The sequence below is a fragment of the Parasteatoda tepidariorum genome, chromosome 9, assembly GCF_043381705.1.
Source record: "Parasteatoda tepidariorum isolate YZ-2023 chromosome 9, CAS_Ptep_4.0, whole genome shotgun sequence".
NCBI classification, from domain to species: Eukaryota; Metazoa; Arthropoda; class Arachnida; order Araneae; family Theridiidae; genus Parasteatoda; species Parasteatoda tepidariorum.
The window spans coordinates 89,997,485-90,023,305 of NC_092212.1; the positions used below are offsets into that span (position 1 = coordinate 89,997,485).

A 25,821-nucleotide genomic window follows, 5' to 3' on the forward strand; every position below is an offset into this window, starting at 1 on the left:
CAAATGATTGCCTGTTTCTTCGGCATTAACGGTCATGTGGCAACAGTGGCGTTAGAGCAACGCAGGACGGTCAATTCTGAATGGTACACGACCATTTGTTTGCCAGAAGTCATCGGAGAAATTCGAGAAAAGTAGAACAGGCGAATCATTCTTCATCATGACAATGCGAGCTCTCACACATCGACTCAAACAAAGGCATTTCTGACGGAGCGAAAGATCGAACTGATGGGTCATCCGCCGTACAGCCCTGATTTGGCACCCAATGACTTCTTCTTATTCCCACACATCAAAAATAAATTACGTGGATAACGATTTTCGACCCCAAAAAAGCGGTTGATGCATTCAAAACGCATGTTTTGGAGTTACCTCAATCGGACTGGAAAAAGTGCTTTCATTTGAGATAACGATATCGGATAACGGGTCGAAGTATTGTCGGTACATTCTTATTTATTATTGGTGTGATATTTGCATGTTTACTCAAACTTTTGTCTAAATTACGATCGCGTCAAATTGACGCATATCCATAGAGATAGGTATACCACGAAGAAAATTTCAATGCTTTTGAGGAAAATAGACTTCAATATATATTTACTTCGATCAATGGATAAAAGTCATTGCAAGAGATAAAATAAAAATTCAAACTAGTTTTGTAATTTTCCTTATAAAATTCGAAATGAGTCAAAATGGTGCGTCCCATAAGACTAGTGTTAAAAAGAAATCATTTATGAGCTTCCTGATTATTTGAACTCTTAAATGATGTTAGGTGAATGAAATTTAAATTGAATGTTTTTTTTTAGTTGCTGGATTAGAAAAATGGCAAGAACGAAGATGGTGCCACAAAAACGGGCAAGAGTAAGTTGTGGTTTGTTTTTATTAAAATAATTGACATAATTTTGTTTTCAGTGCTTTTTATACTAGTGTTGAATTAAATCCTAAAAATATGTCTGATAAAAATTTAAAAATGAAAAATTTGCCACTTTTTAAGAGCCTTACAACAGTTTCACTTCACACATTTAGAGTTCAAAAGTTTTCAAAAAATTTGCCTGTAGCAGCCAACTCTACTGGATTTTCCAGTAAACTACTGGATCCAGTAGACCACGGTTCGATCCCAGCGAAGGGTGGTCGATACGAATTCCTGCTTGCACCGACCACAGTGCTGATGTAAAATATCCTCAGAGGTAGATGGTCAGGCTAGCCGTGGGAGGTACTCGTGGTCTTCCTCTCCAGGTAACGCAAGTGCGGGTAAGGTGCGATACGGAAATTCTATATCCATTTCGCTTTTTGCCAAATATGTCATAATTCGGGAGTTAGCAACAAAAAAATAATAATTTTTCATTTTTTTAAATTTTTTTTTCTGATTTATAAAATTTGTTTTCGATAATTCCATGTAAAAAATTATTTAAAAAAAATTATTTTTTATTTTATGTACTAGTAAAAAAAGTAATCAGGCAAATTTCCCATCTTCTAAAACGTAAAAGATAAACGCCTAAATTTATAAGAAAATGAATCTTAAAATCGTGAGTAAAAATGTTTTCGTTTGGTTTTAAAATAGTTTTCGACTCTTTTACTTTAAAAGATTGTGCATTTATTTCTTTTCTTCCTACTTTCAGGAAGATGATGATTCTTCTGCTGAGGATCAAAAGTAAGTAAGCTTTTACTCGACTTTAATTACGCAGTTCTTCATAGGGTAAAATGTGACTTATAGTCATATATTATAACTTATTATGTATTTTTGGTGAATATTTATTAAATAGTTAACAGTTTCAAACAGTTAAACAATTATTTTGCTGCTTTTAATTAATATATTTGTATTTTCGAATTCGGTAGAATCTTTTATGCTGATTTAATTTTATGTGTATTTGCAAATACAATTAATAAAATTCATTTTTCTTAACATATACCATGCAAAATATTATTTATTATGCTGTATTAATCTAAAAATATTAAGCTGTGAGTCATACAGATTTTTAAATCATTTTAACTAGGTAATTTTAAATTACAAAATACCTATTTGTAGGAAAAATCAATTAGTTTTTGAGGAATGTAAGTTTAAAAACACCATTTTTGAAATTTCAAAACTTGGAAACTATTTTACTTATTGTGTTTAAATTTTCTTCTTCTAGCATCCAACCAGTCGGGCTTACCAAACGCCACAGACTGTGTTCCTCGAGCGATGATGAAACATCCTCTGCAAACGTGAGTTCATTCTTCTAACTTATCACTTTTATTATTTTCTGTTCTGTTTGGCATCTTTTTTGTAGGTTTTAATCAGTAGTTTCACTGAAGACTTTGTGACTCGACATATTTAACGTGCATCAGTCACCATTTACTAGTCTTCGGCAGGATTTTTTATTTATTTTTACAACCGTCGTTGAACAGCCGACCCAATTTCGGGGTTACGATTAATGTTCAACTCCGTAGCCTTGTAATTTTGAACCAATCCAGATGACATAGAAATTCCTGGATCAGTACCCTCAGAGGTATCATTTGTTATGGGAACATGGAGGACTTTGTGACTCAACAGATTTAACGTGCACCAGTCACCATTTATTACATGGGTATTCTTCGACTAGATTTTTTTATTTATTTTATGACCGTCGTTGAACAGCCGACCCGATATTGGGTTTACGATTATTAATCAAAGCTTAAACCCTTCTCGCCCCCATCCGGGGAACGACTACTAATTTTTACCTCCGTAGCCAGCCTTGTAATTTTGAACTCAATCCAGAGGACAAGGGAACTCCTGGATCAAGTATTGGGAAAAATTTGCCTTGGTGGAGGACTTTTTGATGGAAATCAAAAAGCCCTGAACCATCGCGGCTCTGTCCGACCTGATTATTCTTAAAGCTTTCATGCAAAGTATTCGATAAGTTCTTCTTGTTGGTCAAATTCACTATTTTTATAAATAACTCTATGCTATTTTGAAAGTGTTTAAAAATACGCATTGTATTGAAGTTTAATTGAAACAGCTGTCCTTTTTCCTTTTTTTTTCTTGTTATATTTTACAATGAGCATTTTTATAAATTTTTTTAAAGAAAAGTAACTGTAAATAAAATTAAGTTTAGTATAAAATTAACATAAAACTCTTAACATATATAAAGCTGATTTTAAGAATTTGAAGAGATGCTCTTAAGTTATCGTCTCCTTTTTTCGTTACACGGGACTTGACTGTAAGACATAAAGGTCCTTGATAGGTCCTTGACTGTAAGACATAAAGATACCAAACTGTGATTGGAAAAATTACAGTATGAAACTGCAATTATTGAAAATTCGTCATTCGTTTACCTCACATTATATTTTCCTATTACAATTCAAAAGAATTACTTCTCTTACAACTCAGGCAAAACAGAAAGAGAGGTTGCGTGGATGAAGGAACACTATCCAATATAAAGTTGAAAAAGGGGGATAGTTAATGCCCGTTTTTCACAAAAATTTCTTAAGTTAGACAAATTCATGACGTCGTGGCTTTGCTGCTGTACCGAGGTTTGATTTCTTTTCCAATTAGTCCCTTTCAATCGTTTTCCCCCTACGATCTACAGTTAAGTTGATAATTACTATTTAATTAATTGAGCCATGATAGCTCTTGGGATTGAGCATTCGCCTTCCAATGAGGTAAATCGGGTTTGAATCCAGCTGCTGGTCTGTACGAATTCCGCATCCGACCTGAACCGACCACAGTGCTGACGTAAAATATCCTCATTGGTAGACGAATCATGGTTAGAAATTCCTTGCTGTCAGGCTAACCGTTGGAGGTTTTCGTGGCTTTCTTCTCCATGTAATGCTAAGTCGGGTTAGTTCCACCAAAAAGTCTTCCACGAAGACAAATTTCTGCCAACATGTGATTATTTCCCTTAAATTTTTTTTTCATTAGCATATGAATAAATTTAATTTGGGATGCATCCTCCCTGGTTAATAGGTTAGGAGGGCAATTTGGAATTATTTCTTTGCAATAAGTGGGAATGAAGCAAGATGGGAAGCAATGTCTTTTTTCCTCTTCGAATTAAACACGGAAGGTTCTAATGTTTCTCGGTTAGAGAAAAAAAAAATGACGAAACGGATGATCCCACTATTTTTGCTGATCCTGTTGCCCCGTCGTCGTCTAGGAATCTAGAAAAAAAAAGGTTCCTGGAAAGAAAAGGACTCAATAATTAATCTTAAATAAACCAATATAAAAATTTTTTTTTGTGCAAAAAAATTTTATTTTATTAATTAGTTATGATTTAAAAGCAAGTATAATTAAATATTCTAGCTGTACCACTATATTTTTTACATGCAGTTTTTAGTATAAAATCTTGTATTTTCCTTAAGAATTAAAATTTATGCATTATTTTAAAAGTCGAAATTTGTAAAAAATAATATTTAAAAAAAATAAACGTAGTAAAAATATTTATTAGTGTTATAATCATATTTTTTGAAAATGAAATTGTCATATTTGTTAAACATAAGTAATTATTTTAATAGTTTTTTATAAAGAAAATAATTTAAAGTATTCATAATTAGCACATTCTTTTAGTCTGATGAGTTTCAGATACAAAAATAGATAGCCAAAAATATTAACTAAATAACTTAAGTTCAATTCATAATCTGATAAATTTTTTTTGTTTCATTTTATTCATGACAATGTTAACACAGATAAAAAAAAAATAGTTCGTATATTCTGTGGTTGATTAAATTGTTTCTACCTTTACACTATTTTACTTAAAACAGACCCATGTATTGTGAAAATTCTGCTTCCAAGTGAGCGTTCATGGTACTGATGTATTCAACGTTCGTGTAACCAAGTTTTCCCATTTTTACTTTTGAAAAGATGGCTTACTACTGAACGTGTTGAGACAACATTCATTTGGCTGATGGCTTTTCATCACATTCTTTAAATCAGAAAAATTCCCAGAATTTGATAGAATGATAAAAATTGGAGAAAATATAATTTCTCGGAAAGATTTTATGAAAAATAACATGAGTGAAGAACAGTGGAAGTGATTTGCTAAATGAAAACTTGGATGAGACAGAGCAGAACAATTAAACTCATATGATATGCCAAAGTGTTAGACTAGTTAATGAAAAAGATTATGAAAAACCACTGGTTTTGGAGGAAACAGCATTAAGGAAATAAGCACTGAGGTCTCGGTAATGTACTCACAGATTCTTATCGTCTCTACTTTTAATTTAATTTTTGTATCAGTTTAGCCGTTATACGGACTGTAATGTGCCGTTTAAGGTCAAGAATTATATCTCCAGTTTTAAGACAAATTAATTTACTGCTTCATGTTTTATTTTTTATGTGTTCTACTTAATGCAAAAGATTTGATTGCTGTATGTTGATATACATAACAGTTTATGAAAAAGTTGTTTAGATCAATCTCATGAAGTTAAACTTAGAATCTAAATTTCTTTGTTTGTAATTAATTACAAATATGACTTCCGTGTTAATCATTACATAATAAAACAATTTTCTTACCTCTTACATAATATATAAATCGTACCTAGTTTGACCCACATTAACTTAAAAAGTTCTTACTTGTTTAGTTCTACAAAATTTTCGTATTTTTTTTCATTCCATGTCTCAGCACTTATGACATACTGAACGTTCCAAAATTATATTCTTTTATTAAGATCAAAATGTTATTTGTAGAAAATGTTGTTTAAAAATTGCAGTCAGTTTGGAATAAGAAAATAATAATTCATGAAATTAAATATGCTTTGAACTTCTGAAACAAAACTGTTTCATTATTCTGTCAAATTACTTCCTAATACATATGTTGAATATAATGAAACTTCATGTAAATGAATAATGTTAGTGATATGTGTATTCATGGTCAAAAGCTAGAGCTGAAAACAAGGCAGCCGAAATTGCAATATGCAATTACCACTTGTGAAGCAATAGAAAGATGTTTCTCTCAAAAAACCGATATTAAACGAAGATATTAAATTAAAGAAATATAGGGTTTTAGTAACACACATTGAAATAATTTAAGAGATTAAAGGTAATAGCTATTATATATACAAATGTGTAAATATAACTGTTTCTTGAAAGAAAAATATGGATAGTTTATTTTATGTTTTAAATTTAGAAATTATTTATGCAAATGTATAGAAAATGTCTATTTTTCCTAAATTTTTATTCATATTTTTCTTTAGAAATACTGTTCTTAGAAGTTGCTTAGAAAGGTGTAAAAATTTTGAAACGGGAACTGAAACCTTTGAGCCTTGGTTAATATCAATGGAAGAGAAAATAACTGTATTCAAGGAACCTACTCTCAAGCGAGATGCTTTGAATAAAAAATTGAAAGAAATTCAAGTAAGTTTTTATTTATATCTTTTTGTTTAAATTGAATGTGTTGAGATAAAATAAATTAATAGAGAAATTATTAGAATAAATTTTAAGCAATTATTTATAATTTTAAGCAATTACTGCTTATTTATAATTGATTTTATTTAATTGCATTTTTCATCAAAATATAATATACAAAAGGATTTAAAAATAATAAAACACTTCCTATTTTCTAATTAAATGAAATATTATCTGGTATTATTAGATCCAATGGCTTTCTAGTTTTCGTGTGAGTTACAAAGCAAAACTAGATAATTTTCTAGACGCGTGGTTTTTTTTTAAAGTAGGAGGTTTTAAAAACTATCACTAAATTGAAAAAAAAATACATAAGAAAAATATTGATTTTTAAAACCTGTTTGTTTTCGGATTACAAGCTATAATCAACAAAAACTACACTATATATACAATATATATTATAAAATTTTGTCATTTTAATTTCAGTAGTTGTAAAATATATTGTAAAATGTATTAAAATCATATTTATTACAAAAATATGAAATGACTATCTATATTTATGTTTCTTTCATTTCTCTTTTTACATCACCAGTTCTTTACATGTATTGTTATGAGATCAAATGTTTTAATGAATTTCTTGCTAATTGCTTATTTTATGACAGTTATTTACAAAAAACGTATGAAGAGCTCATTTTTTTAAGAATTTTTTTTTTTTTTTTTGGTTGATAATTTTGTTGTCACTGTTTAAAAAAACCTATTGAACGTGATGAAATTTTTGTCCATTCTCAAGAATTTCAAAATATTCGAAGTCTTGGTGAAGCAATTCTGACAAGTTATGATTCTCATAAAGATTTATTGAAATTTTTTTTTAGATGAGATGAACAAAAAATGGAAGAAGTTCACTGATGGCAAATTTATTTGTTAAATAATATTTTTTTCCAGTTTATATATTAAAATTCATTTGAGCTTTTAAAGAAAAATGCTACTATTTCATTGAAAAATGTTTAGATGAGATGAACAAAAAATGAAAGAAGTTCACTAACAATAAATTTATTTCTGTAATAATACTGTCCTCCAGTTTATATATTAAAATTCATTTGAGCTTTTAAGGAAAAATGCAACTATTTTAAGTGTTAAAATTAATTTTTCATAAAGTATAATTTATATTGTTAGGTCTTAATTGACTTTAGTTATTTTATTATTAGTTATTTTAGGTATTTCATGATTGCTTCAGGCCTTTTTTATGTTAAGCTTAAACAATTTATTTTTAATTTATTTTTATTGTGCTAAATTTTTGAAGTGGTAAAATAGATTTCTGTCATTTAAAGTTGCGCAAAATATTATTAATAATGTAATAATAGTTTTAAAAAAATAATTTACTAAATAATTATGTTTTTCTTTCAAGCCCTAAATTTTATCTTATTTGGGCTTGCATATGTAATGGAGCAGATGCTAGTTATTAGAATTTGCAATATTTTTATATTATATTATGTTTATTAGTTATTAGTTTTATTTGCAATGTCAGTATACTATTTTAGACCACATGCACTATTTTATATTTTGTATTAATAATTAATTAATTAACTCTGAATAACTTATTTTTTGCCAAGTTTTTCTCAGTCATTCAAGAATTTAACAAGAAAAACATTTTAGAACATAACATGAAGAAGCAAGTTATTTTTTTCTGTTTCACCATAGAATAATCAAACATTTTTGATGTGAAACATTTATAAATTCTAATTCTAATATATCTTTGAGTTAATTTAATTTTATATTTACTTGAATTCTACCCACAAGTTTGGCAAGGTGATAGAATGTGTCAAGATAAAAACAGAGTATTACAGTCTATTTTCTTTTGAATGAGTCTTTTATTACAACAACTGATTTAGAACATGCAAATATCATCACCAAAATCTTTCATTATCTTTATTCTCAAGAAAATCTGTTCTAACATCAGTATTAATACTTTATGTTAACAAGAGTGTAGATTTTTTAGATTTTTAACCCATTTGTAGTCATTTGCGCCTGCATTGTTCATTGCATTTTTCATTTGTTTTAGTGTTTACCTGAGTTATTTGATGAAACCATTTCTTTATAAATAATGATGTCTGGCCTAAAGTTTTCTATGATTCTTATTACTCAGTTTTCTACCTACTCTGTAAAATGATAGTTTATTTTTTTTATTAGAAACATGAAATCAGCTTCTGGATGCTCAGCTTTTATTTGAATTTGATGAAAAATTCAGAGAACACACTGTCCAACGTATTGAGTTTGCTCACATGATACATTAGAAATCTCTGGAGATAAAATTATGCTAGAAAGATTACAGGTAAAATTAGTTTCATTAAAATTCTAATTATTATCATATTTTTAAATTTTAATTTTCTAATTACGAGTATCATTATAATTTCATTTATTTCATGCAGTATTTATATTGTATATTGTTGTTCATTTTATATACATAGAATGGTAGACTACAATTTCATCAAATGCGTCTGATTAATGGCTCTTTTATTTTTTAAACTTTTTGTTGCCAAAATCAGCTAGTATAATCTTGCGAAAGTTAGAAATTATTGCATGCATGTAGAAGTAATTATTTTATTTATTTACGTACATTTCTTTGCAAATAATTCAATCCCCTTTTTAATTTAATATAATTTAGAACAGTTCAACATACTTTTTAAAATCCCTCGAGTGGATGTACTAAAAAAATCACACATCACTGTTATCTACTTTTTCTCAAAGAGAATTCTTCACTAATATTTCATTTGGATTAATCTAATTTTAAAGTCTATGTAATGACAATACTGATAATCTTAAGTTATTATAAAAACTTAAAAATTACAAAAAATTTTCCCGAAACCAGAACAAATATTACTCATGAATAATATTAGGGGATTGATATAATTACCCAATGATTACAGTGAATGATGTGATTCAAGTGGCACGATTTTACAAGGCTGTTTTTTGGGACTATCGCCAAATGTATATAACTTCTAAGTATATATATAAATTCATATAAATTTATTTATCCAATAATCATTCCATGCAAAAAATAAATTTTTAATTATCATATATCTTTATTGTTTTATTTAAAAATTGTCAAAAGACAATCTATGCAAAATTTTACATTATTTTAAAGAATGCAATAGCGAAATACAAAATTTTAATGAAATCGTCTGAATAATTCCTAAGAGTTTGATCAAAAAATATCTATATTTAAAGTTTGAGTTGTCAGAAACAGCTGAATAGATTTTGCTCAAATTTTGTAAAAAAATGTTTGCATACCTTACAGTTATAATTTTTCTATTAAAAAAAAAAAAAAAAAAAAAAANAAAAAAAAAAAAAAAAAAAAAAAAAAAAAAAAAAAAAAAAAAAAAGCATGATAAAAATTTTTACCCATTAATCATTTTGATTGAGTCCTACAACATGTAAATCTGGTCCTTTATAGGTGATCAAAAGTTATTCGGAGTTTTCCGTTGTTTTTTTGTCGGCACTGTACTACTGGTTGTTTGAATTTTCTTTACTTAAAAATATACTCATATTGGTGGTGCTACATATTTTTTCAGAAGTTTTCTCTCGGCTCTTGAAGTTAGCTCTTTCAGCATTGAATATCATGTACATATCTTAGTAATATGTAAGAATATTTACTAACTTCTTCAGGAAACATTAATTTAATATTAATGAAAAAAAGTAAAAGTTTAAAACAAAAAACATGTTCAAAATTGGAATTTCCTGGTACAACTGTGTTTTAAAGAGGAAAAATAATTTAAATTTCTGCGAATTTAAAGCTAATCTCTTGCTTAAATCCACAGCAGCAGAATTTTTTCCAACAAAAAAATTTTTTTTCATCATGAAATAAATAATTTTTTCTTTCTACGTACTTCTCGAGTAACCAAAATCTGCAAAAACGTTCATGCTGTCTTGATGTTTCCACATAGGTGGGAAAACCTATAATTGTCTATACGATGTAAATTTAAGCAAAAAAGGAACTTTATACTTTCAAACCCAAGCTAGGGAAACCCTTGCAACAAATATGGAAAATAACCTCCCTCAAAATTCAATGAAACGATAGGTAACCCATAGATTACGAAATAAATTTATATCTATCTTGAATTTCAAATATTTACTTACTTATATTTCTAAGAATTTAAATAGTCCCAAAATTTAAAAATTTATTATAAATTTGAAATTTCTTTTTTTAAAACTTCTTAAGTTGTTAGGTGTGCATAGATTTTTTGAAATGCATAGAATTATATTCACACTAGTTTCATAGGAGTGAGACTCTAAAACTAAAGATGTAAGTGTAAGGATGTAAACATGTAATATTAATAAAAAATAATATAAATAGAATATAAATAGAAATGAGTTTATAGAGTTTCAATTCTTTTCCATTTTTTGATTGGTTTGTTCATTCTTTTAATTGACTCTTATTGAAGTTTATCGTAACTGTAGTTTATCATTTTTTGGAAATATTTACCAATATTACTCGAGCACAGCAATTTTATATTTTGTCGTTTGCTCTTTTTAAAACTTATCTGGTATGCATATACTGTGCCAAAAGTTATCCTGTTTTAGTTTATTTATTTATTTTTTGGAAATATTTTTCCTGGTTTTTCCTTGTCTTTTCTTTCTTGTTTCCTTTTCTTCAAAAATCCTTTTTTTAATTAAAAGCAAGATTTTGATTGATTAATTCTTCACGTTAACTTAGCTGTGGTCATGAGCCCTCCTTGTGAAACTGTCCTAATTTGACATATTCTGACAAATTTGAATATGGATTTATTAGTTTTCGTAAATTTTTTGGCGTCTATTTAGTGTCTATATCTTTACTTAAATGCTTTTTTCTTATTTAGCTCTTCTTAAACTTTTTTTGTTGCTGAAACTTTTACCACTTTCAGCAATTTTTTTACACATTTTCTTTTTTGCGAATGTATAAAATATAGTTTAGTTAATTTAATTCTGAATCTTATGTAATGGAAAGTAGATTAAACATTTCTGTTTTGGGGGAACAGTTTCTCTTAAAAGTAACAGTGCTGAATTCTGATGTCGGTTTGGTTAAAATCCAAAATAATAATGAATGAATACATACTAGGCTTTAAATTTAATCATTCAAGGCGACATCAATAAATTAGTCAGGGGTCTGTTTAGAAGAAATTTGGGTCCGTTAACGGACCCTTCACAAAATACCTTTTCATAAAAACGGACCCTTCACAAAACATTTTAACTAAAAAACGGACCCTTCACAAAAAGATATTTCTTTTAATCGGACCCACAAATTTGTTTATCTTCATTATTGTTTTGTTAATCGAATAAACCCTTCCCAGGAAGGGAGGTGGGGAAGAAGGACAGACGTTAACGAACTAAATTTTGTCTCCGGCAGACGCTTCTTCCTTTATTCTTCCGAAATGAATATTCTGCGTTCAGCAGTATAGGCTAAATACCTAATATTCGAAATTTGCATCGCTAATTTAATAGCTACAATTGCTGTTTATTTCTTAAAATTTAATTTTTTTAATTATAATTTTACAGTGTTGAGCATAATCTTGCATGTCTGTACAATTTAAAAGCTCCTTGAAAAAGTTTTTTTTTGCAATAACGGGCCCTATTTGCAGAAATTCACAAAAGCGGACCCTGGTTGAAAGAATGCGACTTAACGTTTATTTTATATTCACGAATTGCGAGCAATTTTTCCACAATTTTACAAAAACGGACCTTTCACAAAATGTCTGGACAGACCCCTGTTAGTGCAAAACATGTTTTAAGTTACGAAATACGACACAAAAAATTACTCTTTCTAAATAAGATAAGATATTGAAGTTTTATTAAAATTTATCAATTGCAATATTTTAATAATTTTTTAAGATGCAATTATTATTTCAATGAGGATTTTGATTTATTTTGTGGACGAAAGCTTTTAAAAGTAATTATTTCAAGGCATGTGGTTGATTTGCAATAAACAGTCTTTTGTTAATCTGATCAAAAGTTGTTCAGTGTGTTCACATTATCTTTTTGTGCTGCTGGTGGTTACTTCAAAACATGAAAGGGAATAATATTCTCAGAATTTTTTTGAATCTAACATCAAGTCCACATCATAGTCAGATATTTAAACTTTTAATGTTCATAAATTTAATTTATGTTTTCTTAATATTGGTGATACTAATTTAAGCACTTATTTTCATTTGCAGCAACCAATGGATTTATCAACTCGAAAGCTGTTGAATCATTGCTCTGTCCGTGATTTATATACAGACTTTAGTGTCTTGAAATTGGTGTCTATTTCTCGTCTGTATAATGGTGAACGTGGTGGTAAGCTTTTTTTTATAATGATTTATATTTTTAAGCTTTTTTATTATCATCTTATAAATTTTACTATCTTCAGTAAATTTGTACAGGGCTGCCTTGCTTAAACAACTTTTATTTTAACCTTTTTTTTAAAACCAAGGTTGGTTTTTTTAAGAGAAAATCTTTTAAAAAAACTTAAAATTCTATTATATAAATACTTAATTTTAATATACCTAAATGGAAAAAAGTAAATTTTTTTTCATAAAAATCTCTCCATATTTGAGTTTAATTGTTATTGTGAGTCTGTGTTACTTTAAATAAATATGTGACTTGTAATTTTTAAATGTTTATGTATCATTGCTCTTCTGAAAAAATATATTTATAAAATAAATTTTTGTGAGTAAAGTAATAGCATGATGTCTTTAAAATTCTTAAAATAATACCGACCATCACTAACAAAAATTGCAATTATAGATTGCGTTAAGATAAAAAGTTTATTTATCTGTAATCTTGTTACATAATGCTTTTCAGAATTTTACAGTTTATTTTTCAGTTTACTTTTCCAATTCCTTTTCTGTTTAAATAATTTTAATTTAATAATTTTAATTCAATAATTTCAAGTAAATCATTACTCAAATTTTAATTTTATGTATGTGGATCAGAATGTATTATTTTCCAAGTGTGATGCCCTGTACATAGCTGCTATACATAAAAGAGCATAATTCAAAATTATTAAAAAATATTCACAATTTATGTAAATATTTTCAATGTATATTATTCAACTCAAAGCTGTAAAATATATTATAAGCATTGTAATGTTTAAGGCCTCATCATGTTAAAATTAATCTCTTAAAAATATTTTATTCTTTATTTATTTTTGGCTAAGTACTAAAATATACCCTTACCTCATTTTAATTCGATCCTTTATATTTATAACTAAAATAACATTTTGATATTAGTTTTTTATTTATTTGCTGATAATGTATAAGTATATAAAAAATCTTCAGTTATTCTTTTTCTTTTTTATGGCGTGTTTTGGAAGATATATTTTTATTGTTTAGTAATAATATAAGTTAATAATTGAAAAAGTTTTCATGATTACATTTTAAAATAGATTAAGTACTTCAAATTTAGAGCAGAAAGTATTATTTTACAGTTTTAATTTTAATAAACCAAAGCAACAGAAAAACAGGCGTTCTGAATTTGTAATAAAGTAGCATTCAAATATATTAATAAAATATATGACTGTTTATAATTATAATTTTTTTTGTATTTCTTTCTCTTAGAGTTTTAAGTTTATGTGAGACTAGTTTATAAATAACAACTATTTTTAATATGTCAGTCATTAGATTTTTTTTCCAAATGTTGAAAAAAGATACAATTAAAATTATGATTATAATATAATACATAATTATATTATGATTATAATATAATTACGTTCATTGTTAATTAATGAGTAATTCTTTTCATAATTATTTATTGCCTAAAAAAGACTGTTGTCATTTCTAAATTTTTCCAACTAATTTTAAGTAAAATCATTAATAAGTTGTTATATTTCCTAATTTCTCCTTTTTTCTGGTTTATTCAAGTTCACTTAAATGTTAAATGAACTTTTAAAAAAAATGACCAAAACTAATGATCGATGTGAAGCTATATATTTTTTTTAAATATTTTGAATTTTTATTCTTTTAAGATGTAAAACTCTTCATTTTGAAGTCAAAATATAATTTGCATTTTTTAAAAGTGAAAAACTAATTCAGAACTCTTAATTAAATTCAATATCTATCACTATTTAAAAATAGGAATTCAAAGTATGATGGACCTGATAAAGTACTAATAGTAATAGAAAATAAGTAATAGAAAATATTACAGTCATCTTAACTTTATTAATAAGTGCATATCCATTTTATTGGCTTAATAAGTAATATTCATTTTATTGGGTATGAAAGTTCTTGAAATTATTCACTGTGCCTATAGAATCTACCAGTATGTTATGAATATATCTGGTGATGTTGATTTCAATAGATTATCTGCAAAGTGATAAAAATATGTCACCTGTTTTTTCAATAAATCATTTTAATTAATATTGGATACTATCAGATGCCTCCATGGCAGAATCGTTGCGACATTGTTGCAGAACTTTAGAGTTCTTTCAGAAATATTCTTCCTCTGGGAAGTAAAAAAATTTGGTTTTCTTTTCTGTAGAAATTTTTTTTATGCAGTTATTACTATTGATTTCATCAAAGCTTTTAAAATCCGATAGTTTTAATACGATATTATTGATTACAACTGAATATCGAAATACAAAACACGCCCCTTTACATTATAAACTTTCACCTTTTGAAAAAATTTTTCTTTGTTTGTCCATTAAACTTCTGATAGTTCATATACTACCATATTGTACATTTTCGGTAAAATTGTACAAGATTGAGAGAAACTTTTTGTTTAGGATTATTTATTCAGAAATAAGAATGTAATACGTAAATGCTTTGTCTTAAAACTATCAGTGCTGATCCAAATATCTCAAATTAATTATTTAATAGAAGAATTAAATACACATATTTTAGAAAGGGAGAATTGCTTTTACTCATTATACGGCTTTTAGTGGATTTGGCGTAGAAAACTAAGCGACGTAAGGGGCATTAAAAACTGCTTTTTATTCTTGATATTGCAGAATGTTAGAAAACAGATAGCAAAAGTTGCACTTGAGTTATCGACTACATTTACGAATTACTGGAAATGATAATTACAAATATTTTCACCCATGGGGTGAACTAGGTTCGATACGAATTTCGTATCCGACTTTCACCGACCTCAGTGCTGACGTGAAATATCCACAGTGGTAGACGGATCATGGGTTAGAGTCCCTGTTCCGTCAGGCTAACAGTGGGAGGTTTTCGTGGTCTTCCTCTTCATGTAACACAAATACAGGTTAGCTCCATCAGAGAGTCCTCCACGAAAACAAATTTCTCCCAATACTGACGTCCCTTGTCTTCTGGATTAAGTTCAAAATTACGGAGTTGAAGATTGGTAGTCGTAAACCCAGAATCGGGTGAGCTGTTCAACGGCGGTTATAAAATAAAGCATCTACTTTGTTCAAAATGACAAGTTCAGATAATAGAAAATTGAATTACCAAGAGCATTGCTTGTTTTGATCTTATTGTAAAAGTAGCACTAGAGTTTCTGGGTTTTTGCGAAACACTTTCTCTGGAACAGCTTTTTAAGACATTTTCATGAGTCTATTCATCTATGTCAGTTACTGTTCAAAGATATTTAAATATGACTATAACCATATGTATGATAACTACGTAAAAGCAGGTCAAAATATGCTTTGTATTTCACTTATTTCACTGGGTATATATATATAATATCGTTTACTTAATAAGGAAATCTACTTAAATGTGAAATGATGAGTTGAGGGATAAGTAACAAAAGCATATTTATCTACAACATGATGTACATAAGACAGAGGATGATACTAATGCTAAAAAAATGTGTTTTTTCACAAGCATCTTTGATAAAGGTTACGGTTACAAATTGAATATTAATGAGTTCAATGATGCTCTCTAGTGGTGACTTCTGATTTTCCACACATGTAATGCCTCATTTCTAACTCTACCGCATTTTGTGAAAGATTTTATTTTTATGTTTAATGTGGATTAAATATTTGTAAGAATCGTAGTTGGTCAGGGGACAGAGCTCTTGCCTTCCAATGAGGTAAATTCTCCAAAAATTTCTCCCAATACTTGTTCCTGAAGTTTCCTTGTCTTCTGGATTGGGTTCAAAATTACAAGGTTATGGTGTTGAACATTGGTAGCGGTAACCTCAAAATTGGGTCTGGTGTTCAACGGTGGTTTTAAAATAAAATATTTGTAAGTTCATTGTTGTTTCAATAAATTTCACTTACATTGATTTTGACAACAGCTACATTTTAATATTTTAAATATACTATTTTAAATATACCTATTTGCTATTGTGTTAGTCAAATAATTGAACTTCTCACAATATCACTTCAATTGGAATAATAGAATATTTCCTAATAATTGGAATATTTCCTGAAGGCCGTAATGGTACTTTTAACGTTTTGAGACATATTAGACACTGTAAGCAATTAATTAAAAATATCATATTTTTAAATGATTGCAATTTTAAGTTTTCATACGATATTAAAATTTAATATTTGTTTTAGAATTCTTTGCATATTGGAACTGACAAAACTGTTTTAAAGAAAATTGCACATAGATGTGAAAGATTACATGGTAAAAGGTAATTTTCTTTTAAATCTAATTATTGCTATCTATAATATAATGGAGTCATTCATTTTCTTGCATTTCATTTTCTTTCGTTTTTATGCATTTTAAGAATTTATCTCAGAGTAAAGGACTTAAGACTGTCGTTTGTCTCAACACCAATATTTGTTGATGTGTACATTTATTATTAAACTGGGCTTTAAACTAAATGGGAAGCCGCCTTCGTCGCCTCAAATCTTCAATGAAAGGGCAAAAATTATTTGATGGAAAAACTCTATCAGGTAAAAACCGTCTCACAGATGTGATGATTGATAAAATCCAAAGGTATTATGGATTGGCCATCAGGCAAAATTTGAATAGTGTCACTTCGATGAGACAGGCAGTGTGGGCAATATTTCTCCACTTACTGTCGACAAATGATGCACCACAACATGACTTCTGTCCACCTGGCGCCGAGTCATGGTGCAAATTTCGAAAAGCATAAGCAGCTAATCAAGTGTATGAGCATAAGAACAATCTGCCTATTGCAGTTGTAGAAACAATGAGACCCATTTTCAAGGATCTTTCTCACCCAGATTTACTCTAGGTGTGTGCATGGAAACACACAAAACCCAAACGAAAGTGTCAGCACCATTATTTGGTCAAGGGTACCCATATCTACTTTTGTACAAGTGAATGCGCTTTCTTTGGGAACTTATGATGCTATAAGCTCTTTCAATGATGGAAACATCATGAAATTGAGAACCATTGAAAAAATGAACATAGAACCTGGATATCACATGACGAGAGCCATGAAGCGCATTGAGGAGGAACGCTTATTTACAGCAAAATATGCTCATTTCCAACAATCTAAAGAAGTGAGGCAGAAAAAAAAGATTGTTAAGAAAGAGAGAAGAAGAGGGTCACTTCAAAAATGTAAATAAATCTCCTTATGGTGCAGGCATGTTTTGAAAAAAATGAATTTTTATCTTTAAATGCTGTTTTCTCAAAACATTGATTTTGTGTTTTCGATGTACCTTTTTGGAGAATTGGTGATATACAGGTAAATAAAATTTTTACCATATGCTTATTTTGTCTATCAGATTATACTGAAATGAGCTTTTATTAAAATATTAAATAGTTTTTTTATTAATTTGAGTTTTTATCGGTAAAAATTGTAAAATTCTCAAAATTTTGACTATTATGCACATAAATTAGTAGAAAACAAAAACCGAAATAGAAATCCAAAAAAGCTTATTTCAGTATAATCTACAATGTTCAAATATATTGTAGAAAAAATTTCATGCAATTCTATGCAGTAGTTTGCCAAAAAAGGTAAATCAAAAAAGGGCAATTTAACATAGCGGGTATAGGAGGTACCAACTCCCCTTAAAAAAGGAAGTAAGACATCAATTAAAAGAATGACTTGTCCTAATATGTGTTCAGTTTATTTTAGCTTAAAAGTTTGTGATTTTACATTGCTTTGTATTTCGTTATGTTAAATTTTTATAACATTTTTCATATTTTAGTGTCAGATAAAAATACAGTAGTATGCGTTTATTTTTTCCTTTTGTAATCCCCAGGGCCCGATTATAGCCTGGGCCCAATAGGCATGGGCCTAGGACCCACACTTTCTGCAGGGCCTCAAAAAATAGTAAAAAGTCCTCAATATTACTTTAAAAAAAAAAAAAATACCGAAAGAAACAGTTTTTCTCAAAAAAGGCATTTTTTATTTCAAATTTTCTTCATATTGTGATAAACGAAACTCCTGTAAAGATTGAACTAATCAAATTCGAAAGTACAGCTGAATTTAAATTGGTACTCGGACGGCAATTTTTACTCCAACGTCTTAAGCAAATGCAACAAGAATGCATTTTCGCTAAGTCTTTTATAAAAAAATGGCCAAAACATATTGAATGTGAATTATATGCCAAAAATTTTTATAAACTAACTTAATGTTAAAAATCTTTTTTTCCTGAAAATATTCAATTCATTGTTCTTTTTTTTGCGGCCTATTTTTAGATTAATATGTACTTTTTTCTTTATAGGAATTTTGAATTTCTGATTCCTGATGCCCCTGAACTTGTAGCAAATTTCTTGGAGACAGAACAAGACATGTCCTGCAAGAGAAATGCCTTCATGATGTTGATTCATGTTGATCAGGAACGTGCTCTGAATTATCTTGGATCCTGCATTGATCAAGTTCACACGTTTGGTGACATATTGCAACTTGTTATAGTTGAACTTATTTATAAGGTTATTATCTAACAATATTTTCTTCATGTCAGTTTTTATAAAANTACATTGCTTTGTATTTCGTGATGTTAAATTTTTATAACATTTTTCATATTTTAGTGTCAGATAAAAATACAGTAGTATGCGTTTATTTTTTCCTTTTATAATCCCTTTTTATTGGTAATATTTGATTGTAGCATTTCAACCCATTAAGGTTTAGCTGATTCTTAGCTTTATTTTTTTCCATTTTCCTGGCTTGGTCCATTATACTTTTTATTCATCAATGCCTATTTTTTTAATACCCATCAGAATTTTTTATTCTACCTATTTCTTTTAAAGTAATGCCATGCGTAGCAGCAAACTTATTTGAAAACATTCTCAACTATCAATGAAATTGGCAAAATTCGCCAGCAGTAAAATGCATCAAACAATTTTTTTAATTACATTCAAAAATATAACTTTACCCTCATGATTTATTGCTTAAACCAATTTGGGAATTCAGTCATTTGTTATAAAAAAGAAACTAAATTAACGATTTTAAATCATCAAATTTTTATGCATAATTATTATTTTACGCCAATACAGTAGCAGATCCTTAGGGTGAACTTATAATTTCACAATTGATTAGTCTCTTTCATGTGATTTCACAGATTTCAATCATGAATGCAGTGGTCATATCATAGATAATAAATAATCATTTGAGGGATCATCCACTAAAATCACTTGTGTGCAATATTGAAAATGGCATATTCACCGTCTTTTCAATTCGAGATTGTTGACACCTTAATTTAGAATTATTTGATTAAGGAAATCTTGTTCTTAATTGAATTCCCAGATAAATAAAATGGAGGTAAAAAATTTGCCTCCCTACCACCGATTATTTTGTATCTTGTGTTTTAAAAATCTATAATATTTTCTCTCTTTTTCTTTATGTTTAAATTTTTAAAACATCATTCGTGCTATAAAAACATTAAAAAAATTCCCCCTTTCATAAAATATTTAGTCTAATTTGAAGTAAAATTTTTGCTTCTGTATTTATTTTGTTTATTTTTTTTCCAGGAAAAAGAAAAATCTTCTGGTCAGAAAATTGAAATTGGAATAGAATTAACTATCCATAGAAGCATTGATTGATTTCAGTAAGTAAGATATTTTTACATATTTTGTGAAACATTTCTCTTGTTACATGATTAATTACAAGAATCTTTCAAAAAAACAAACCTATTTCTCGTGTCAAAATAACTGCATTAATATTTCGAGGAAAGAAAAATATTATTGGAATAAACAGAGTATTTATTACGCTTTAACATCTATTAATACAGGTCTTTTTTAGAATTTCTTTTACTGACTAGAGTAGATTTAGAAAAATCTTTAAGACAGTGCTATTAAAAAATTTTAAAAAATATATTCTTCTGAATAATTAAAGTATTGTTATTAAAGATGCGAATTATATTTTAAAAATTACTTATGGTTATTTTTGAAATTAAGCTTTAAAGAGAATAGGAAATATATTCAAATTTTCAAATGGAAATAGGTACAAAACTTACTTATACGCAGTATAAATTAACATATAAAAAACGTTTTGTAAGGTGATGACATGTAAAAAGTATTTTTCTTCCTAATATTGTAAATTTATTTGTTACAAAACAATTTGTAAGTTTAATTAGCAAAGTAAGTACAAAACCTAAATTATGTTTTGTTTTATAAAAACTATTCAATTATAAGTTTTTTTAAATGTTCTAAAAAGTTTGTCTTGTCGAGGATTATGAGTGAGAGAAAAGCAAGTCTTTCTCTCAACCAGACTTTATTGGATGATTGCTGATTTTGTTAGAGTTTATGTTGTAGCTAAAATATTTCGCTTCATGAAAAGAATCTAAATTCCTGATAATAATTCCAGATAGTAAAGTTAATTATGCTCTAAAAATACATAAGCAAACAAGGTTAGTAAAAAACCAGTTTTTTTTTCTTCAAATGGACCGAAAAAATTGTTTCTTAGCTTAAACTCGATTTTATTTGGGTTATTTGCGGCAAAGTTTTGAATAATATTTCATCTTCTAAATTAAAAGTGATTAAGGTATTATAAAGTATAATTGTGGAAACTTAAACAATTAATATTTTAAAAGAATAATTATATTCTATATAATATCCTATTGCCTTTCAAAAACAGGCATAACCTAGTCTAACATATTGATTCGAAGCTCTCGTTCTGAACTTGTCCCAAATTACATTTTTAAAGTAATTTTGAAAATTATCACAACATGTATTAGGGGAGGATCTTTGTTATTTTTAAGAGTTTTTAGTAGCATTATGACTTAACTTTAAATTTTCTAAGATTAATTATTTTAGAGAATTATTTTTCAGAAGAGCAAAATATTTATAAATATTTAAAAATTTCATACATATGTTTATTTAAAGTGATACAGACTCACATTAGGACTTAGACTCCAAAGAAAATATTGAAGAATATTACTCTTTTTTTTAAATTTGGTTAAGAAAAACTGATTTTAAACTGATGGTATTTACATAAATAAAAGAAAATAAAGTTATTTAAAAATATTTTTCTTTAAGAAAGTTACGCTTTTTTTTTTATGTGTTTTGTTTTAACCATAGTTTAAATCAGGCAATATTCTCTGAATAATATTACTAAACAAGGCCACTCTCCTTCAAGAGTACTTAATTGTTACTGGGTAATTTCAATCACTAGCATTGCTTTCATCTGATACTGTATTAGTAAAAAATTATATTATCTGAATAGTAAAAGTTAATTTGTAATAAAATGCAATTTTTTGCATTTTTTTACTGTACATCTATAAATTCATTATTATATATGTTACGTAATTTTGATAACAATTTTTTATAATGAATTTAAATCTAATAAGGAAATCTAATTCTTTTTACAAGTAAAAACTCATTGTTGAAAGACTATAAATTTCTTAACTTTTCTACTTATAAATTTAAAAAATTCTTATTTTTAAAGAAAATTCATGGAGTGTTATCCCTTTACCAACTGTCTAACAAATATATTTTAATGGATACTTTCATTTTAGAAATGCAGTGTAGTTGTATTAGTATTTGTCTATTCTTTTTTCCCCTTTGAATTGAAACAGGCACAGCAGCAATTTCTAGAGCTAGTATAATGTTATGTTTATTACATTTAATGTAATCATTTACATCCCATTATTACATAACTTTGTGCCATTAAATCTTATATTCAATTCAATTCCCATTATTACATACCCATTAATCTCCACCAGTTCTGTACTTTGCTGTAAAAGTTAGACTACTTTCAAGTAGGGATGTGACGAATATTTTGCCACTATTCGGTATTTGACCTTTTTGCCGAATATTTGATCATATGCTGGGGTCTGTCCAGACATTTTGTGAAAGGTCCTGATATGTAAAATTGTGAAAAAACTATTCATAATTTGTGAATGTAAAATAAGCGTTAAGTCACATATTTTTAACCAGGGTGCTGCTTTTGTGAATTTATACAAATAGGATCCTGTTATTGCAAAAATTGCTAAAAATCTTTTCAAGAAGTTCTTAAATTGTAAATAGGTACATGATTTGGCTCAACAATTGCTGCTACTAAATTAGAGATGCAACATACAAATATTTGGTATCTATCCTATACTGCTCAACACAGAATATTCATTTCGGACGAATAATGGAGACAAAATTTTTAATAATTTCAATTGACATATTTTAAAAAGCTCAGTAATGTTTCATTTTCAATGTATTACACATTAAGTAAATTTAAACAATTCTTAAATTTATAATATCTTATTTAAAAAATGGCCAGAAATCAGTTTTTATTTACATAATATTCTAATAATTAATTTTATGAATAAATATAAATTGATCAATTATTTATTTATAAAAAAAATGATTTAATTTTATTAAGAATGCGCACACAATGTTTATATTAAAGAGTAATCTAAAATTATATATTTTGTACTATAAATTATTTGAATTAGTTTTTACTCAAATTTGTCAAGTTCAAAAACTTGCAAATTTATGTTCCGAAAGACAAATGAAAGAGCGAAATTAGAAGAATTGAAACTAGATTAATTTGTACTGTTTAGTTTTTTACTGCTGATTTTTTTTAAAAAAAATTAAGGAATTCAAGCAATCCAATTTCGTGGCTTTTATGACTTTTGTTTCTTTATTTAAGTTTTTTTAAATTTTTTTATAATAGCGCAGCATTTTAACGAAGCGTTTCTAGAAGACTTAATTCTTTTATTGTAATTTTCTTCCTGTACGTTTAGACTGATAACCGACAAAATAGAAAAGAGTGATTTTCAAGTTAAAGTTAAATTTTAAGAACAGAAGAGCAATTTTTTTCTATATCTTCTGCTTTTTATGTAAACTTTTCTTTTTATCAGCGATTTTATTATGACAGCATTTTTCAAAAAGTGTTTTTTATGAACATTATTTTTTTATTATCAGTTTTTTTTTAAAAAAAAAATATGGCAACGTGAAGATGTTGAATTTAAATCTTTAGCGTTGAATTTTTCTTTTAAAAATTAATAAAAAAATTTGTTTTGGTTGCTTTTTAGTTTTTTTTTGAGAGACTTTTTTTCGTGTTTTTATCCTCATCCAACAATTTAGGTTTCTAATAGACTTAATTCCTTCTTTTCCTCTTTTTTTCTTCTTGAAAATACGGTAACTGTGATGCTCAGTTTTAAATATTTCGGTATTTTAGCATGTATTTCATCATTCCAGATAGGTTTGGGTATAAGGTACTCTTTGGTACGCGTAAGGTATCAAACTTTCATTAAGAAAATAAAGAAAATTTCAATATATCTGTAATGATTATTTATGGAGAAAAAAAACTAAATTTTCTAAAAAACTAATAAGTATAATTGAAAATTCATTGCTGCCTTTGTCTCTGTTGCTGTCTCTGTTTAATCTATTTTCGTTAACCCAATTGAATAAAATACTATAGAATTTTAATGATCGAGTCTATAATATGTTTTTCTTAAATTAACTATGATTGTGATTGTATTTCCTGGTTTTAATGTTTAATTGATCTAAACACAAACAATCTAGAGTTTTTCTAGGTTTACAGTAGTGTTCAGTCTTTCAAGTCTTATTAAAGCAAAAATGGAAAATAAACATTTAATCGGTTAAATCAGTAATGCTAAATTTACTAGGTTAAACCTTGAAAAATCTATAATGCTTCCAATGTTGCTAAAACTAGATAGTTTGTTAGAGTCCAAAACTATTATCTACAACACACATTAATCATTATCTGGACAATTGCATTAAAAATGTGAATGTATAGACGCAAAAATAACCTACACATTTAAGAATGTCAACGTAAGGACAAAATAAATATCACTTCAACTTTAAAAAAAAACCAGTATGGTAAGTACAAGACAATGGCTTTAACGTGTAAGTTCTATTAGACCTAGAACTATCTGGTTAAAATTAGAATCATGTGAGATTCTTCAAGTTGTAACCAGTTAGAATGGGTTGTCGCCACTGTAACCAAATAAACCTATGTTTATCTGTTACTCTTTCTTTTATTACACTAAGGGTTAAGTCCACTGTTTGTTGCTGTTCACCAATTCTGGTGATTGCCTTTGCAGTAAATATTCTTAAAGCAAGGTAGTTTCTCTCTCTAAAGTTGAACATATTCACTTAAGATAGAATATACACTGTAAAAAATTTTGCTTGTTTGAGCTTCTGCCGCCACATCCCACGTCAAACCGTAAATAAAATGCTTATTTTAAGTTAAATTTGATTGCCCCAAATAGTATGAAAGAACTCTTATTACTGTTTCTTTATTCCATTAAAATCTATTAGGGAACATAAATAATTTTACTTTTAGTAATAATTCTTTTTTGTAAAGAGGTGAATTTACATACCTTAATTTAATATTCTAGCTTACCAAACATTAAATACAATTCGTGCATGCATCACAAAGTATATGAAACATATCTTTAAGTTCTAAATTATTTAACGAATAACTTTAACGTCAACTTCTTAAAGCATATTAATTCAATTTACTCCAAAAGATAATTATTACACTGTTGATAAGTTAAGATACCAATTCAAATAAGTTTATCGTAAAAATTATGTTATAATAAAGAAACAACTTGTGGTGCGCAAGAGCAATAACATAACAAGCATTTATATTTAGTTTTATGAAAAATAAAAACAACGTTGCTAAGACAACTCAATAATAATAATTACTATATTGACGTTCCAGACATTGGGATGTAAAAGTATTAATGGATTTATATATTTTATATTAACTTGTAAATAACTGTGTATATTAAATGTTGTGATGTCTCCAATTTACTTCGTTTTTATTTATCCAAAATCGCACATAGTAGGAAGATAGAAAACCTTCCCTTACAACTGGTGACCTCAGGACGTGATTAGTTTAACAGTGCGAAGATTTTATTTGGATAAAAGAAAGGTTTGTGCATTACCATTATTTTATAATTATCTTTATATTAAACATGGAGGAAAGCACAAACGATAATTTAAATTCATCAACTCAAGATAATGTGAATTTAGAAGTAAACAAAGTGGCAGTTAAACCACCAATTTTTTGGCGACATAAACCTAAGTTATGGTTCTTACAACTTGAAGCACAGTTTGCTAACGGCAATATTACTCGTGATTTAACTAAGTATAACATTGTCGTTGCCTCATTAGACGAAAATGTCTTAGATTTCGTTGAGGATATTTTGTTAAACCCGCCAATGAATGGAAAATACGACGCCTTAAAAAATGCATTGTTAAGTAGATTGACAGATTCTGAAGAAGCCAGGTTAA

The 25,821-nt window shown here is 27.7% G+C and overlaps 2 protein-coding genes and 1 pseudogene across 2 annotated transcripts in view; 2 read left to right on the top strand and 1 right to left on the bottom strand.

Moving 5' to 3' along the window:
• LOC107444098 (coatomer subunit beta-like) overlaps positions 1-20,163 on the top strand; it is a 90,687-nt pseudogene extending 70,524 nt beyond the window's left edge.
• Positions 1-25,821, bottom strand: part of LOC122272569 (uncharacterized) — a 568,266-nt gene that overhangs the window by 462,887 nt on the left and 79,558 nt on the right. The window lies entirely within an intron of this gene.
• On the top strand, positions 12,257-19,065 carry LOC139426417 (coatomer subunit beta-like). The gene is made up of 3 exons (XM_071185246.1): positions 12,257-12,592; positions 16,758-16,834; positions 18,846-19,065. The coding sequence occupies exons 1-3, from the start codon at positions 12,578-12,580 to the stop codon at positions 19,063-19,065; spliced, it is 312 nt and encodes a 103-aa protein (XP_071041347.1). The 5' UTR covers positions 12,257-12,577.